The 17,359-nt window shown below is 47.4% G+C and overlaps 1 protein-coding gene across 5 annotated transcripts in view; it reads right to left on the bottom strand.

Annotated features, from left to right (window-relative positions):
- Positions 1 to 17,359, bottom strand: part of NEK11 (NIMA related kinase 11) — a 377,860-nt gene that overhangs the window by 248,172 nt on the left and 112,329 nt on the right. For all 5 annotated transcript variants that reach the window (XM_075587096.1, XM_075587095.1, XM_075587098.1 and 2 more), the window contains exons 5-6: positions 17,137 to 17,201; positions 3,100 to 3,226 (exon numbers count right to left, since the gene is read on the bottom strand). In XM_075587096.1, coding sequence (XP_075443211.1) covers positions 3,100 to 3,226; positions 17,137 to 17,201 — 192 coding nt within the window. The remainder of the gene's footprint in view (positions 1 to 3,099; positions 3,227 to 17,136; positions 17,202 to 17,359) is intronic.

Genomic DNA, 17,359 nt, shown 5'->3' with positions numbered 1-17,359 from the left:
TACTACGCTGCTCTCTCCATCCCACGACCATTGGCTTACGGACTTTACCTTTCTACGCTGGTGTTGTCAAGTACAGTACGGTACCTTTTCTATTTTTGTTACCTGGACCACCTACGCTACTTCCACACTCCGGCCGTGCCCCCATTTACTGCTAGGTGTGTGGTATTACTCCTTTCCACCTCAGTCCCGGGGTCTCGTCTGGCATGTGGGCAGGCAGAGCGTTACACAAACACTATTCTAAGTCATTTTAAAAATCATTGTATATAATTTAACATTTATATTATTTTCTTTTTTAATTAGTATACATAGTTTATACAACACAGGATAGCAAGGTGATAATTTATCTATAATATTTTGGGTACAATGGGACAGTTCAAGCATATTTTTGAGAGTTCATATCATATCAAAATTTTTTAGAAGCTTTAATAGCAGACTTACAGCTGTAAGTATACTATTACAGCTACTAAACAATGTTGATACTACGCGTGTGTTGGCAAGTTGTTTGTGAGTGCGGCGGGGATACACTGAATTTCTTCAATGTTACATGGAACAGCAGGTCACTGTTTCTCTCCTCCTTGCACCACTTAATGTTTGTAACAGAAAAAGGATACCTGAAGATCTGGCGAGTGCCTGAAATACGCACGTTTGTCATTAACCATATTTAATGTTAGATCACTTACTAGCTTCCTCCTGCTGCAGGTCAGACGTGTCTATTAGATTGGGCAGTGAAATCACTTCCATCGTCCGGCATTCATGTAGGTCTAGAGTGAGTTGTTGAGGTGGACCGCCTCCTATCCTTCTTGCAGTCTTTGTATAATCAGAAGTTTTTTTTATTTATTTCCTTTTGCTATCTGCCCATTTCTTCTTCCGCACATCGGTTGTTCTCAAAGCATGGCCTAGAGCATTTATTGCCTCCATGATATTCCTTCATATCCCATAATTTTTTCCAGAGCTACTGGTGCAAAATGTGAATATCCATCTCCTCTGCTGTGAACCTGTGTACCCTTAACCTATCCAGCTGCCCAGAGAGACATTTTTCCGAGTTGACATAGGTATGCGCTCGGAGCACTGAACATTTAGGACTTCTATTTATACTTTATTTGCACCGCTTGATTGTGATGTAACCCACACGCACGTTAAAAAAAAGTTCATTGATGTATTCAATGTTAACATGCATGTGCGGACTGCTTCGGGAATGGGCATGCACAATATATTTTGTCATTGCGTATTGTGACATAGTCCAAAGATGTTAGGCAGCTTTCTGCCCCGTTTTAGGTCAGAAAGTGCAGAAATAGTTAAAAAATGATCCATTCCACAGCTTCACATTAACTCAGGCTGGTGGATGGAAAATCCAGACCACAGATTACAATGGGTCTAGTTCTCCCTCACCTGCTCTCCTAATCACTAACACAGGTATTTAGAACAGAGAGGTTTGCATTTCACTCTCTCTCCTTAGAGCCTGGAGGCTGGGGGTATCGCTGCTCCCCGGAATCCAGTTCGGGGTGGACGGCCCCTCCAAGTATCACAGTACCAGAGGATTTGCCTGGACACTTGGGACCGTGTTCCCACCACGAACAGATAAGACAAAACAAATGTTTATTGCTGTTGCTAAAAGACTGTGCTGTATCTAATGACCCTAAATGAGAGGGCATTGTTTTAAGCTGGGGAACCAGGTTAGTTGGCCCAGTTAGTTCGCAGTTAGAGGCTGATTCTGATGTGTAGTTAATTCCCTGAAAGGGATAGGATTTCTTTACATGATTTGGTTTTTATTTCTTAAAAGTGACACTGTGTGAAATGCTATGACACTGATATAAGTGAACCACTGAATGAAAATGTCTGAGTGCCTCTAACCTACACATGTTAAAGCTGCAGTACCTTACTTGGATGAAAATAAAGCAGGCAGAAGCCTGAGTTAAGCAACGTAATACTTTGCATGTTCCTGTTTGTTGTATAATTAACCCTAGAAGACTGTGTCGGGAAGAACCCAGACAGACGTCAGCGCTACAAAAGAGGGGCGTTTGTCACAGTATGTATAGAACTGTGGTTTAACACATATGTGCTTTAGAAGATGTTAACATGCATCTGCTCTAATATGTTTAATGCACATACGCTTGAAAGTCTCTTAATGGGCTGTTAAGCGTATGCTAATGTGATTACTAATGGACATTTCTTTTTCTTCATAAAATTAGCTTTGTGGATTTGTGTTAAGATCAGGGAAATTAACGTCTGTTGGTGATTTTGGTAACGGACCGTCAGGAGCCCTGCCTTAATATAGTTCTGTCTGTGGATCTGGCCTTAAGAAGTTAAACCAATACAATAATAAGGAAATTATGTGAACAAAACCTGTGTTAAATGTGTACAAACAATATATCTTACAAGTATGTCGAATCCAATACTAAAACTCAAGAGTAATGGTGAAAAATATGAAATTACGTATCCATTGTCCCAAGTGTCGGTAGCAGTGAGCCCAGAAGACCCACACTAAACTCTGATGATAACAAAAGTAGCAACATTGTGTGAAAGCATGAAACTTCAATAAAGTGCTATCTTATGTGAACCAATTGCCAGTTCCTCTCAGTACTGTGAGGATTGAATGCCACTCAAATGAATGCCCTCAATCTAAATTAAAAAGAAACTAAAACCTAATAGAAAGTAATCACAAGACTAAACTATCTTCACTGCAACTACTGTACAATTCCCCATTGCAGTAATAACCCTAAACTGCATCCAATTACTAACATAATCTCTTCCCCCCTCTCTTTCCCTCCCCTCTCCCCCCCCTCTTTGTCCCCCTCCCCCCTGCTATTGCCATGTCGGCACAGTTTATTAAAAGTATACCTTCCAAAAGCATCATTTTAGTTGTGCTACTTGTTAGTGGGTGACATTACTGTACATTACGTAATTATTTTAATGTTAATTAGAGAAAGAAGACAAACAGAAATGTATATTGTAAATACAGCCATGCACTGTTGGTGATCAGTGCAGTTTGACATCAATAATTAAAATACATGCCAGGTTCACAAGACCCACACTGCACAGCAGTATTCATAAGGATTCTGCAGCGCTCAGTTAGCTGAACGTAACCTGCCGCCTACTCACCAAATGTCGGACTTTGAGTCATATCCCTGATGTTTCAAGGCTTCAGGGCTCATATAGTAAGGGGTCCCAGTGAACGTTGTTGCCAGGTCACATGACCCCATCAAGAGACGAGAAACCCCCAAATCCCCTGGAAGCATTTGGAACAAATAATTAATAAATGTCCTTTGGCAATCTGGCTATGTTTATGTACAGCACAATATCTGTCAGCATAACTTACTTTCAAATTAAATATTACATAAACTACAGTAATAATGGCCAGTGTTTCTTTGCTACTTTTATTTCTATTAGATATGTATCACAATTTTTTAACTCATTAAAAAAATGACATTACAATTCCTGCCTTAAAATTTCCGGAACACCAATATCTATGGTTGGGTAACAAGCTCTGCACATAACATGAATTCTGTATCAGTTTTATTTCTGTTTTCAAAATGAACCTTTTGAAGTAAAATATATTTAGCAATTTTAGATCTCTGTTGCCCACTTGTGTCATCTTAGAATTCTGCAGAGATATAATGGGATGTACAGTATAATCTGTGTCTCGGGCTTTGTCTTTTTATCATTTGCCCTGTATAATAAAAATCAGCCACTTCTGCAATGAAATAAATATCCCTGATTAATATGTATATATCAAATGCAAGGAGCTTGTTTAATAAACTTTCTACATTGGATTAGCAAAATGCTTACATTTGACTCAGCAGCAAGAAGAAAACAAAAACAATGTTCAAAGTGCATTTAAAAAGCATTTTTCTGGAGCCAAATATGTATCCAGCTTTGTCATTTGGTAAACTCTGTTATGTAATGTTTTGTTGATTCTTGTGAACAAATGGCAGTGATATTTTTATTGGTTACATTTCATAGTTTGAAAACATTTGCATGCATTAAAGCAGCAGTCCAAGCTGCCGGTTTAAAACATTTTTTTAAATCCCTTTAATATGTGCATCAATACAATTCACACAATGATAAGTAATTATTATTTTTGAATTGATCTATTATTGTCCCCAATATGATGGTGATAAATCAGAATTTGTTGTCACTGCATTTTCTCCCTCTTTTCGGATTCAAGAAGATTTAAATAAAGATATACATAAATTGAGGAATATCCTCCAATATGAGAAATTGAACAAATATATGGTACATTGTTTAGCTGATATCCTGCAAATGTAATTTCATGACAATAGGAGGAGATGTTTTGACACCTAGACTAAAAACATATCAGGTTATAGTTAATATCAAATATCTTTATATATTGTCTTTTAATATTTGTGCATTTTTCTGTCATATTCAGAGCTATTTTTTCTGTTGTTTTATTTTTCTTTGTTTACAAATACTACTAGGGAACATATAACTTTTTGTCTACATATGAGAATAAGCTCTGTGTATATGTGTATGTTACATAGTTACATATAGTCAGTGTTCGACAAATCACCCAAAAATCTACTCGCCCAACCAAAAAATCTACTCGCCACCTAGTCCCGCCCCCAACTCCGGCCATAGTCCCGCCCCCAACCCCGCTTTAAAATAAAATATATAAATAAAATACATTTAATAAATTCCTAGTCAGAACAACACAGGGAGAGGGGAGGGTGACACAGGGAGAGGGGAGGGTGACACAGGGAGAGGGGGAGGGTGACAGGGAGAGGGTGGGTGACACAGGGAGAGGGGGTGACACAGGGAGAGGGTGGGTGACACAGGGAGAGGGGGTGACACAGGGAGAGGGTGGGTGACACAGGGAGAGGGGGAGGGTGACACAGGGAGAGGGGGAGGGTGACACAGGGAGAGGGAGGGTGACACAGGGAGAGGGAGGGTGATACAGGGAGAGGGTGACACAGGGAGAGGGAGAGGGAGAGAGGGTGACACAGGGAGAGAGGGTGACAGGGAGAGAGTGGGTGACACAGGGAGAGGGAGGGTGACACAGGGAGAGGGAGGGTGACACAGGGAGAGGGAGGGTGACACAGGGAGAGGGAGGGTGACACAGGGAGAGGGAGGGTGACAGAGGGAGATGGTGAGTGACAGAGGGAGATGGTGGGTGACAGAGGGAGATGGTGGGTGACAGAGGGAGATGGTGGGTGACACAGGGAGAGGGAGGGTGATACAGGGAGAGGGTGACACAGGGAGAGGGAGAGAGGGTGACACAGGGAGAGGGTGGGTGACACAGGGAGAGGGTGACAGAGGGAGATGGTGGGTGACACAGGGAGAGGGTGACAGAGGGAGATGGTGGGTGACACAGGGAGAGGGAGGGTGATACAGGGAGAGGGTGACACAGGGAGAGGGAGAGAGGGTGACACAGGGAGAGGGAGAGAGGGTGACACAGGGAGAGGGAGGGTGACACAGGGAGAGGGAGGGTGACACAGGGAGAGGGAGGGTGACACAGGGAGAGGGAGGGTGACACAGGGAGAGGGAGAGAGGGTGACACACTCACACTCACTCAGACACACTCACTCAGACAAACTCACAATCAGTCACTAACACACACAAACACTCACCCGTAAGGCAGGGGGTCGCACATGGCAGCGGGGGCCTCCGCACGGCAAGAGGGCCTCTGCAAGGGGCCGCGCCCCCTCCAGAGTGGGACGCCGCAGTATTCACTGATAGATGTAGAAGGGCCGTTAGGGGATTTCCCCTGCTTAGAGCAGGGAGAAGCTCCGGTAGGGTATTTCCCCTGCTTAGAGCAGGGAGAGGCTCCGGTAGGGGATTTCCCCTGCTTAGAGCAGGGAGAGGCACCGTTAGGGGATTTCCCCTGCTTAGAGCAGGGAGAAGAGCCAGTTAGAGGATTTCCCCTGCTAACAACTGAGCTGGCCATCAGGGGTTTCCTTAACAGCTGACAGATCGGCAGACTGTCCGTAGAGGCGGCACACCGACGCCGCGTGGGGTGAGGGGGGGGTCACGGAGGCTGGGAGAGATTGGTGTGAGGGTGGGGGGGTGGCGGATGGCCCGATGCGAGGGGGGGGGCGGATTGCCCGGTGTGAGGGGGGGGCGGGTGGCCCGGTGCGAGGGGGGGGGCGGATGGCCCGGTGCGAGGGGGGGGCGGATGGCCCGGTGCGAGGGGGGGCGGGTGGCCCGGTGTGAGGGGGGGCGGGTGGCCCGATGCGAGGGGGGGGCGGATGGCCCAATGGGAGGGGTGACAGATGGCCCTGCAGGGGCCTGAGGCAGACAGGCATGGAAGCGGCTGGCTGCCGGAAGGGGGAGGAGTAGAAGCGCTGAGGAGGGAGGCCACTGCTCAGAGAGCCGGAGGCGGGGTAATCTCCCCCAGCAACATGAACCAGCCTCCGGCTTTTTTTTTTTTTCTCCAGCGCGAGTGCGGGAAAAGCAGCAGCGCGAGCGCGGGAAATTTAAAAAACACACGTGTGCTGCTTGGACCAATATTTACTCGCCCGGGGGTTAAATCTACCCGCCCCGGGCGAGTAAATGTATATAATTGTCGAACACTGCATATAGTTACATAGTAGATGAGGTTGAAAAAAGACATAGGTCCATTAAGTTCAACCTATGCTAAATTTAAACAACAGATACTTTATCCTATACTTACTTATTGATCCAGAGGAAGGCAAACAAAAAACCCCAGTGTCATATCATCCAATGATATCTCATAAGGGGAAAAATAAATTCCTTCCTGACTCCAAGAATTAGCAATCGGATTAATCCCTGGATCAACATCCTTCCCAGTATACGTATTTGGTATATCCCTGTATAACTTTCCCATCTAAAAAGATGTCCAACCTTTTTTTGAACAAATCTATTGTATCTGCCATCACAGCCTCCATGGGTAATAAATTCCACATTTTAACTGCCCTTACTGTAAAGAACCCTTTCCTTTGTTGCTGGTGAAATCTCCTTTCCTCCAACTTTAAGGGATGGCCCGAGTCCTTTGTACTGCCCGTAGGATGAATAGTTCTTTTGAAACTCCTTGTATTGTCCCCGAATATATTTGTATATAGTTATCATATCCCCTCTTAGACGCCTCTTTTCCAATGTAAATAAATCTAATTTAGCTAGCCTCTCCTCATAAGTTAGATTGTCCATCCCCTTTATTAATTTGGTGGCTCTTCTCTGCACTCTCTCTAGTTCCATAATGTCTTTTCTTAGGATTGGTGCCCAAAATTGTACTCCATATTCAAGGTGTGGTCTTACTAATGCTTTGTAAAGGTGCATAATTATGTTTACTTCCCTTCCATCCATTGCCCGTTTAATGCAAGATAAGATCTTGTTTGTCTTTGCAGCTACTGCATGACTTTGGGCACTATTGCTAAGCCTGTGTGAGGATTCGGAGGTCACGATGGCCGCAGCGTGACCTCCCCTCACCTCTTGTTGCGCCCGCTGCTGCAGGGCGTCCCCCTCGCCGGTCCCGTCCGGTCCCCGTGGTTGAGGGACTCCCTCCTCGTCCCGGCGGGCTGGGGCTATGGCGGCCGCTGCTGCTCATGGGCGCGCACTCCCCCTCGTTACAGAGCGCGCGCCAGATCAAGTTAATTTATTCACTGCTCCTGCAGTGAGGCCTCACCCCAACTCACACACAGCCTACAATAATGCCCTAAAAGTGCTCACCTGCATTCTTCTCAAGGCAGCCTATCCAGGACAGCTCCATGTACTCCTCCAGGTCTGCCTCCTCTTCCTATTCACCAGCCGCACTATATAATGCCTGTCTGGCCATTCCCACATCGCTCGACATAGTCTCTCCTTATGGGTGTCTAGTCTGGCTCTCTCCTTTGTCTTTGTTTATTCAGGTGAAGGCCCGGCTTGGCGTACTTCACTCTGTGGCTCCGGACCCCGGCTCCCACTTGACCTTGCTGCTTCTCTCGCCCCTCGACCTCAGCTTGGACCCCTACCCTCCGGACCTCTCCTCTCCCTGACCTTGGCTAACGGCAACGACTACGTCTCTTCTTGTACCAGTAAGTATTGCTTCAGCTATTACCTTCATCATTATTCGTGGCTGTGCTTTACATCAACATCTCTCTACCTTCAGCTATTACCACCTGGCCTGGCAACGCCAAACCAGCACACTCCGGACACACTGCTTCTGCTGCGGGTGCATGCACATATACGTCCCCACCTCAGTATAAGGGACGGGTCTGGTCTGAGGGCAGCACTGGCGTAATATTATGTCGAGCCCACAAGACGCTGACCAGACTGATCCGGCTTCTATGATGACGGCCATGTATCAACAAATCCAGGCCTTAACAGATCAGATGGCTCTCCTCTCTCAACAGGTACAGGACCTGTCATTTCAGGCACCACCTGTGGCCGCACCGCGGGCACAGGCAGAACCGGTATCCGCCGCGACCCCATGCCCGAAGATTCCGGCACCTAAGCAGGGGATCCGCACGCCTGTCGTGGTTTTCTCAATCAATGCGAGATCCAGTTTGAGAAGGCCCCGCAGCAGTATTACACTGGTCGTAAGAAGGTGGCATATGTTTACAGCCTACTCACAGGAAATGCGCTGGCATGGGCCTCTCCGATTTGGGAACTACGTCCCAAAATCAACCGAGATTAAACAGCCTTTAGACGAGACTTTCGACAGGTATTCGATACCCCTGCACGCCAAGAAACTGCCTCTGACTCTTTGCTTCAGCTTTCACAGGGACGTCGGTCCGTGACCCAGTTCACCTTGGAGTTCAGGACCATTGCAGCTGAGACACGATGGGACCAGGAGGCCTTAGTCTCAGTCTTCTGGCGAGGCTTATCGGATTTTGTGAAGGACGAACTCGCCTCACAACACAGGCCAGGACTTCTGGGGGAACTCATCTCCCAAGCCATTCGAGTGGATCTGCGTCTTCAGGTACGCCTCGCTCAGCGCCAGCACCCACGATTTATGCCCTTCCGTGCCCCTATTCTCAGTTTCTATTCATCCACCGGACCTGTCTCCTCCCCACTGCCCGCTCTGGAGGCTCCGGAGCCAATGCAACTAGGAGTCCAGCGTCCTCGGGCACCGATACGACAATTTCGCCAAGCCGGTGGGTTATGTTACTACTGCGGATCTTCCGAACATCTGGTCCGCGAATGTCTACTACGTCCGGGAAACGAGCAGGCCCAGTGAGTACGAAGGGGCTCTCCGTGGGTGCTAAATCTCCTTGTCCCCTTTCCAGGAAGGAACTTCCCAAAAAGTTGACCATTCCCGTCTCCCTCTCTGGTCCCACCTTCCGCACCTCCACAGCGGCATTTATCGATTCCGGCACAGGAGGAAATTTCGTGGACCAGACCTTCTCTGAACAGAACCAGATTCCACTCATTAGGAAGAAATCTCCCGTTGCCTTGGTCGGGTTCGACGGTCATCCACTCACCCCGGCATACATCTCCTTGGAGACTTGCCCCCTCACCCTTTCTTCTCATTCCCACAAGGAGACCCTGGCCTTTGATGTTATCCATGCTCCTGGAACACCAGTCATCCTTGGCTTACCTTGGTTGCAGAAGCACAATCCGCACATCAATTGGATTTCCCAAGATCCCATTGTCTGGAGGTCAAGGTCAGAGGAATCTTCCCCACCAGCTGTACTTCCACCTCAACTGCTGGCTAATACATTTAACCCTAAGGGAGAGTTACTGTAACGCCTGTATGCATGCAGACCTGGCCAGTCCCCAGTACTGAGGTGGGTAAGGGTATAACACGCACCCACAGCAGTGAGGGCGTGCCCGGACTGTGGTAATGCGTTGCCAGGCCTGGTAAGAAAGGGTTAGCGTATACTTGCTGAGTCCGGGGTGCCAGAGGTCGGAGAGTAATGTCCGTGTGCCAGAGTTCAAGGGTTGGAGAGGGCAGCGTAGTGATGTCCGTAAGCCAGAGTTCAAGGGTTGGAGAAGGCAGCGTAGTGATGGCCGTAAGCCAGGATTCAAGGGCAGGAGAAGGCAGAGTAGTCAAATCCAAAGCAGTGTTCAAATTCAAACCAAGGGAATCCAAACAGGGGCAGGGACAGGAACCAGCGCTGAAACAGACAAGGGAGCTAGGCATAGACACTGCACACACAGGAGCTACAGGAAAGCTATGCAGAGCAATGACTAAGAGGACAGAGTGGGGTTATAAAGGAAGGGGGACCAATAGGGATGAGAGGTGGAGCAGAGGCTTGAGTGAGTGTTTGCAGGGATAGGTCTGAGAGAGCAGGGGTGGAGACAGGGAAATAATCCAGAGAGATGGCTTGTAAACCACGGGGGGCGGCAAATAACTGGAGCGGGTGCGCGCGCTTTCTGTAAGTGTGTTATGCGCGTGCACCGCGCGTGTCACAGGGCGCAAAGGGCGCTCCGCCAGGAATACGCTCGGCACCGGAGGCGGAAGGGAAGGAGAGGCGGAGGAGCCAGGTAATGCAAGGGCTGGGGTGATAGAGGCACGCCGAGGAATACGGGTACCACGGAGGGTAGCGAGTGACCAGGAAAGTGTGCACACGTTAGGAGTCGTGGGAACTGAGGGGACGGGGACACGCTGGGGCCCCCGATCCGTTACAGTTACCCACCCCGTACGCAGATTTTCTGGATGTCTTCAGCAAGACTCAATCCGAGCTACTACCCCCTCACAGATCTTATGATTGTCCGATAGACTTGGTACCCATATACACATTGCCCAAATCCAAATCCTATCCCCTCTCTCTGCCTGAGACGGAGGCCATGGATGAATACATTCGCGAGAACTTGAAGCGGGGCTTTATACGGCATCCCAATTCTCCCGCGGGGGCTGGATTCTTTTTCGTTAAGAAAAAAGACGGTACTCTCAGACCGTGTATAGACTACCGGGGTCTGAACCGCATTACGGTGAAGAACCGTTATTCACTCCCAGTCATCTCTGAACTCTTCGACAGACTTCAGGGTGCTAACCTGTTTTCCAAACTAGACTTTCGCGGGGCATATAATCTCATTCGCATCCGGGAGGGCGACGAATGGAAGACCGCCTTCAACACCCATAGTGGCCACTAAGAATATCTCGTGATGCCCTTCGGCTTATGCAATGCCCCGGCGGTCTTTCAGGACTTTATCAACAACATCTTTCGAGATGTCTGTGGACGGACGTTCACAGAGGTACACAATTAGGAGGCTTTATAATGTGAAATTATAATAAGGCTTTATTGTGCCTTTTCCTTTTTATCAGGAAAACATCCAAACAATGGGGGGGGAACAAAGCTTCCGTTCACTTGGGAGTATTTCTAGTGAAAACACTATGCAATCAATTCACATCTCCCTAGTCAAGCATTTCTCCCCAGCCCCAAACATAGCATGCAATAAGCAGATATAAGCAGTCTCTTAAGAATAAAAGTCTTATCTGTTTGTAAGCTTCTCTGCTCTCCTCGATCCGCACCCATGCGTGCACAGAAAATATCAGCATCCAGGTTTTAGAAGTCTTATTTGGTCCTTGTGGTTTGGAGGGGAAATCTTTACTGTCCCTGCTTCAGCTCCCTTGTCTTCAGGGTTTGTCAGCATACAGGTTTAGAAGTTTTCCTTGTGTCTTGAAAGCAGCTCTGCTATCTTTTGGCAGAGCTCAAGACAAGTGTGTCTCCAAGTTCAGCTCAGGTGTCAGCTAAAGAGTTCTCACTTCCTGTTTCAAAAGACAGGCTTTGTAAGCCATCTAATCAGGCAGGTGGTGTTTAGTAATTAACTACCAGAGGTTAACCACCACACTGCAGGATTAAAGGCACATTACTGAAGAGGGATAAGTCCCCTGTTACAATGTCCTTAACCGTTTTGTAATTGTTTATCTGGACGACATTCTTATTTTTTCCAAGAATCTATAGGATCATATCATCCATACGAAGTTTGTGCTCTCCCGCCTCCGAGAGAACCACTTGTTTGCCAAGATGGAGAAGTGCCTTTTTCACCAGTCTACCACCTCCTTTTTTGGGTACATTATTTCCAACAGGGGATTGACCATGGACCCAGAGAAACTCAAAGCCGTAGTGGATTGGCCGCAACCCGATTCCCTCGTCTATTCAGCGGTTTCTTGGGTTTTTCAATTATTACCGGAAATTTATTCGTAAATTTTCCACCATCATCGCTCCGATCACGGCTCTGACCCAAAAAGGAGCTGATCCTTCGTCTTGGTCACCTGAGGCAGTCACGGCTTTCAAAGCGTTGAAACAAGCATTTGTCTATGCTCCCATCCTCCCGAACATCAATTTTTCATTCACCCTAGAGATAGACGCTTCGGAATGCGGGGCCGGCACAGTCCTATCCCAGAGATTTTCTCCCCAGGAAAACTTCACCCTTGCGGTTTCTTCTCTAAGAAGTTTTCTCCAGCTGAGAGGAACTATGACGTGGGCAATAGGGAACTTTTGGCCGTCAAGTTAGCCCTTCATGAATAGAGGCATCTTCTGGAGGGGTCAAAAGAGCCGTTCACAATTCTCACGGACCATAAAAATCTTTTATACATCGAGAATGCATGCCGCTTAGGCCTCTGCCAAACTCGCTGGTCGTTATTTTTCTCCAGGTTTAATTTTATCTTGTCTTACATTCCCAGCACCAAGAACATCAAGGCGGATGCCCTCTCTAGACAATATTCTTCTGAAGAGAGACCGGAGAAAACTACCGAGTCCATCCTTCCCAAGCAAAAGATCCTCGCGGTCGCTGCTTTCAAGAATCTGGAAATGATCATCAAATCTCAAAAACATCTTCCTAGGGATCTCAAGTTACCGAAGGACACCTTGTACGTGGAGCCCAAGTTCATTCCTGAGATTCTGGATTGGGGATACGCTTCCCGTTCGGCAGGACATCCAGGATACAAAAAAACTTTGGACCTCATCCATCGCACCATCTGGTGGCCCAATATGGCCAAGTCCATCCTTGAAATTACTCGGGCCTGTCCGGTATGTGCACGCAATAAGATTCCTCGTCAGAGACCCCATGGTCTTCTTTTGCCTTTACCCATCCCGGAGCGCCCCATGTCCCACATATCCAAGGACTTTATTGTCGAATTGCCTAGGTCGAATGGCATGAACACCATTCTAGTAGTGGTGGATCGGTTTTCCAAGATGGCACATTTTGTTCCTCTCAAAGGATTACCCTCCTCACTTTTCCGGATCCATGGCATTCCAACATCCATCGTATCGGACAGAGGCTCCCAATTTGTTTCCAGATTCTTGAGGACCTTCACCGGAAGACTGGGTATTTCTTCCTCCTTTTCCTCAGGATATCACCCTCAATCCAATGGGCAGACAGAGAGGGTTAATCAATCTCTCGAGAAGTACTTGAGGTGTTTAATCTCAGACTCCCAGGACGACTGGTCGGAATGACTCCCCTGGGCTGAGTATGCCTTTAATTCCTCCCGGAATGAATCCACTCGTGAGACACCTTTCTTTATTAATTACGGATTCCACCCGGCTCACCTGCCCATTTACAATATCTCCTCTGGAGTATCAGCCATGGATGAACACATCTCCCGCTTACAGGACTTTTGGGCTAGAATCCAATCGGCACTCCAAAAGGTCTCCCAGACTTCGAAACTCCAGGCTGACCATCGTCGCCGACCTGCACCCAACTACAAGCCAGGGGATAAGGTTTGGTTGTCTACCAAAAACATCCACCTCAAGGCCCCTTCCCCTAAATTGGCACCTAGGTTTCTGGGCCCATTTGCCATCATGGAGCAGGTAAACCCGGTGGCCTTCCGCCTTCAGTTACCCCAAAGCATGAGAATTCCTAATGTTTTTCACTCATCACTTCTCAAGCCGTTCATCTCCAGTCCCCTCTTTCCGGACCACACTCTTAAACCAGATCCAGTGATCATACAGGGCAACGAAGAGTACGAGGTACAAGCTATACTGGACTCCCGTCTCTCGAGGGGTAAGGTTCAGTTCTTGGTCCATTGGAAGGGCTTTGGACCCGAAGTAAGGTCTTGGGTACCTCTCAAAGACATTCACGCACCAGGACTTCTTAAACGCTTCCGTAAGAAGTTCCCATCCAAACCGTGGGAGGATCGTCCTGAGGCCGACCCTGAAGGGGGGGTACTGTGAGGATTCGGGGGTCACGACGGCCCCAGCGTGACAACCCCTCACCTCTTGTTGCACCCGCTGCTGCAGGGCGTCCCCCTCGCTGGTCCCATCCAGTCCCCAGTGCTTGAGGGACTCCCTCCTCGCCCCGGCGGGCGGCCGCTGTTCCGCAGGGGGCTGGGGCTATGGCAGCCGCTGCTGCTCATGGGTGCACGCTCCCCCTCATTATGGAGCGCGAGCCGGATCAAGTTAATTTATTCACTGCTCCTGCAGTGAGGCCACGCCCCCAACTCATACACAGCCTACAATCATGCCCTAAAATTGCTCACCTGCATTCTTCTCAAGGCAGCCTATCCAGAACAGCTACATGCACTCCTCCAGGTCTGCCTCCTCTTCCTATTCGCCAGCCGCACTATATAATGCCTGTCTTGCCATCGCTCAACATAGTCTCTCCTTACGGGTGTCTAGTCTGGCTCTCTCCATTGTCTTCGTTTATTCAGGCGACGGCCCGGCTTGGCGTACTTCACTCTCTGGCTCCGGACCCCGGCTCCCACTTGACCTTGCTGCTTCTCTTGCCCCTCGACCTCAGCTTGGACCCCTAACCTCTGGATCTCTCCTCTCCCTGACCATGGCTAACGGCAATGACTACGTCTCTTCTTGCACCGGTACCGGCAAGTATTGCTTCAGCTATTACCACCTGGCCTGGCAACGCCAAACCACCACACTCTGGATACACTCCTTCTGCTGCGGGTGCGTGCACATATACGTCCCCACCTCAGTATAAGGGACGGGTCTGGTCTGCGGGCAGCACCGGTGTAACAGCCTGCTGTCTACAAGCACTCCTAAATCCTTCTCCATCAAGGATTTCCCCAATATATCTCCATTTAAATTGTAAGTCGCCTTTTTATTCTTGCATCCCAATTGCATAACCTTACATTTATCTGTATTAAACCTCATCTGCCATTTACCTGCCCACGTTTCCAGTCTCTTCAAGTCCTTCTGAAGAGAAATTACATCCTGCTCTGATTCTATTACCTTACACAATTTAGTATCATCAGCAAAGATGGAAACTTTGCTCTCGATCCCAACCTCAAAGTCATTAATAAACAAGTTAAAAAGTAGGGGTCCCAGTACTGATCCCTGAGGTACTCCCTCACGACTTTAGCCCAACCTGAAAAAGTTCCATTTATGACAACCCTCTGTTGTCTGTCCTTTATGTATTTGTCTATTGGTGTTATCTTTATATACAAGGGGGACCCCAATTACATTAGTGGTCTGTGTTCGCACCAGGATGGAGTGTTTACTGTTCATGCAATTGTACATCACATGGAGCCTAGAGAGAATATCAGGCTGTGAGGAAGGGGGGGGGGTTGTAGTGGAGCTTCGCCCCTGATGGAGAGGTTTGGAGGGACTTTGTGGGGTTTTGTAGAGATGGGCCTCCCCCCCTGGATGCACTACGGTGGGGCTGGTGGTTTTTGGGGAGTAGCACCGCTCTGATCTCGACGGGCAGGGATTCATTCACACTTGCTGTGTCTGGTTGATCCCGCTCTGCAGGAGGGAAGGGGGTGTGCCTCTCTCACTGGCCAACAGCGCTGAGGAGCGGATTGGTGGTGACGTCACTAAGGGGCGTCATCTAGTAGAGACTCCTAGACTCTAGTAGACGTGCACGCTCGCAGGGGTGTACACGAACACAGTAATGACGTCACACACCCGTTTTTTGGCGGAAAATTTGATTATTGGAATACACATATGTTAGAGTATATAAAGGGTCCCCCAGTGTATTGTACCATACTCCTTGATAAAGCACCGTGTTGTGTGAAACGTGTTGGAGGATTCACACCTCCTTGTTTGTCATGTTTGATTGACAATAAATATTTTTCTATTTTTATACACCTGTGTCCCTGGGCAGTGCGCTGCTTTGTGCATTTATTTGCATATTTTTTGCTTTCTTTGCCTTTGTTTTTTAGGCTACCGTTTTCTTGCCCATGACCTGTTCTCTGCCTGACATCTGTTTTGCCTGTACTATGTTTGAGTTGTAGTTAAATTAAAGGTCCTTACCTATACTTTTGGCTTGTCCCGGCCCTGGCCCTGTGTTTTAGCCTTGTTCCGGCCCCTTTGCTGCCTGCCTCTGACTGCTGCTAGTGACCAAGACAATGCTACTTTGCTGCCTGCCTTGACCTCTGTGAATAACCCAGACAACACCTATTTGCTACCTGCCTCTTAACTCTGCCTGTGTCCCGACAACGCTACGTACTTCGCTACCTGCCCTGGACTCCTGCCTGTGACCCAGTTACGTCTTCGCTTCTGCCTTCTGTACCAGGCACTGAGATCCTCTCCGAGAAAACTAGAGGATGAGTTTTCGTGCACACTTTACCTCCTTTAAGAGAAGCAAGTATTTAGTTTACAGCAGGCACAGGGTATGGGTGCTGTTTTTAAAGCCTTGTTTACTATACATTTATCATCACCAGAGATTCTTACGACTTCATTCGGCTTGAGAACTGGTACAATTGGGGTAGCCCATTGTCTTTGTGTGACTGGCTCAAGGACTCCTTTTGCCTCATCAATCTTACAAAGCAGAAGGAGGCTGTTAAAAAGTATCACTTTTGACAACCCCCATTCATTCTAAAAGGGCATTTGCTGATACCATTACAAGAATGTACACACGTTTTTTGTATGTATGCATGCATGTATATCTTTACTTATACAGCGCCCTCCAGGTACATAGCGATTTACAATACACATGTCATAATATTATAATACAATGGGAATAAGCGCTTCATAAAATAATAGGAAAAGGAATCCTTCTTCCTATGCAGAGATTATAATCTAATAGGTCTATTCAAAAGAAGTGGACAAAAAAAGAAAAAATGACTACAGCAGACAAGCACATTTGGATGCATTAGACTTGCACATTCTGTAGTGACCCCCGCTAATACTCTGTCATCAACCAAATAAACTTTACTATTGCAGTGCTGACTAGTTTTCTATTTAAATTTCTCTGGATTGCACTGAGTTGCACTGAATAAATCGGATATTTTCATTGCAAGGTCACTTTGATTAATTACACACACACACAACAAAATGTCTTATTCGGTTACACATCTTAAGTCTCTTTTCCTATCATTTGTAGATGTACAGAAAATCTTACCAATTTTAAGAAGATTATTCTTTAAAAAGATATTCTTGGCTTTTAAATCTCTGTGAAGTATTCTCCTACAAAACAAGATTGATAAAGGTCATATGGAAATGCAAACACAAGCCTGTTCTAGCAAATGCCTTTGTATATGGTTAAAGCACAAACTATCAAATCCCAGGAAATCTGACAAGCTAATAATTAGGCCAAACAGATAATCAAAATAAAACACAAGGAA

This window comes from Ascaphus truei, chromosome 2, assembly GCF_040206685.1.
Source record: "Ascaphus truei isolate aAscTru1 chromosome 2, aAscTru1.hap1, whole genome shotgun sequence".
NCBI classification, from domain to species: domain Eukaryota; kingdom Metazoa; phylum Chordata; class Amphibia; order Anura; family Ascaphidae; genus Ascaphus; species Ascaphus truei.
Note: the sequence above shows the minus strand (reverse complement) of the source record. Positions and strands in the feature narration are given on the sequence as shown.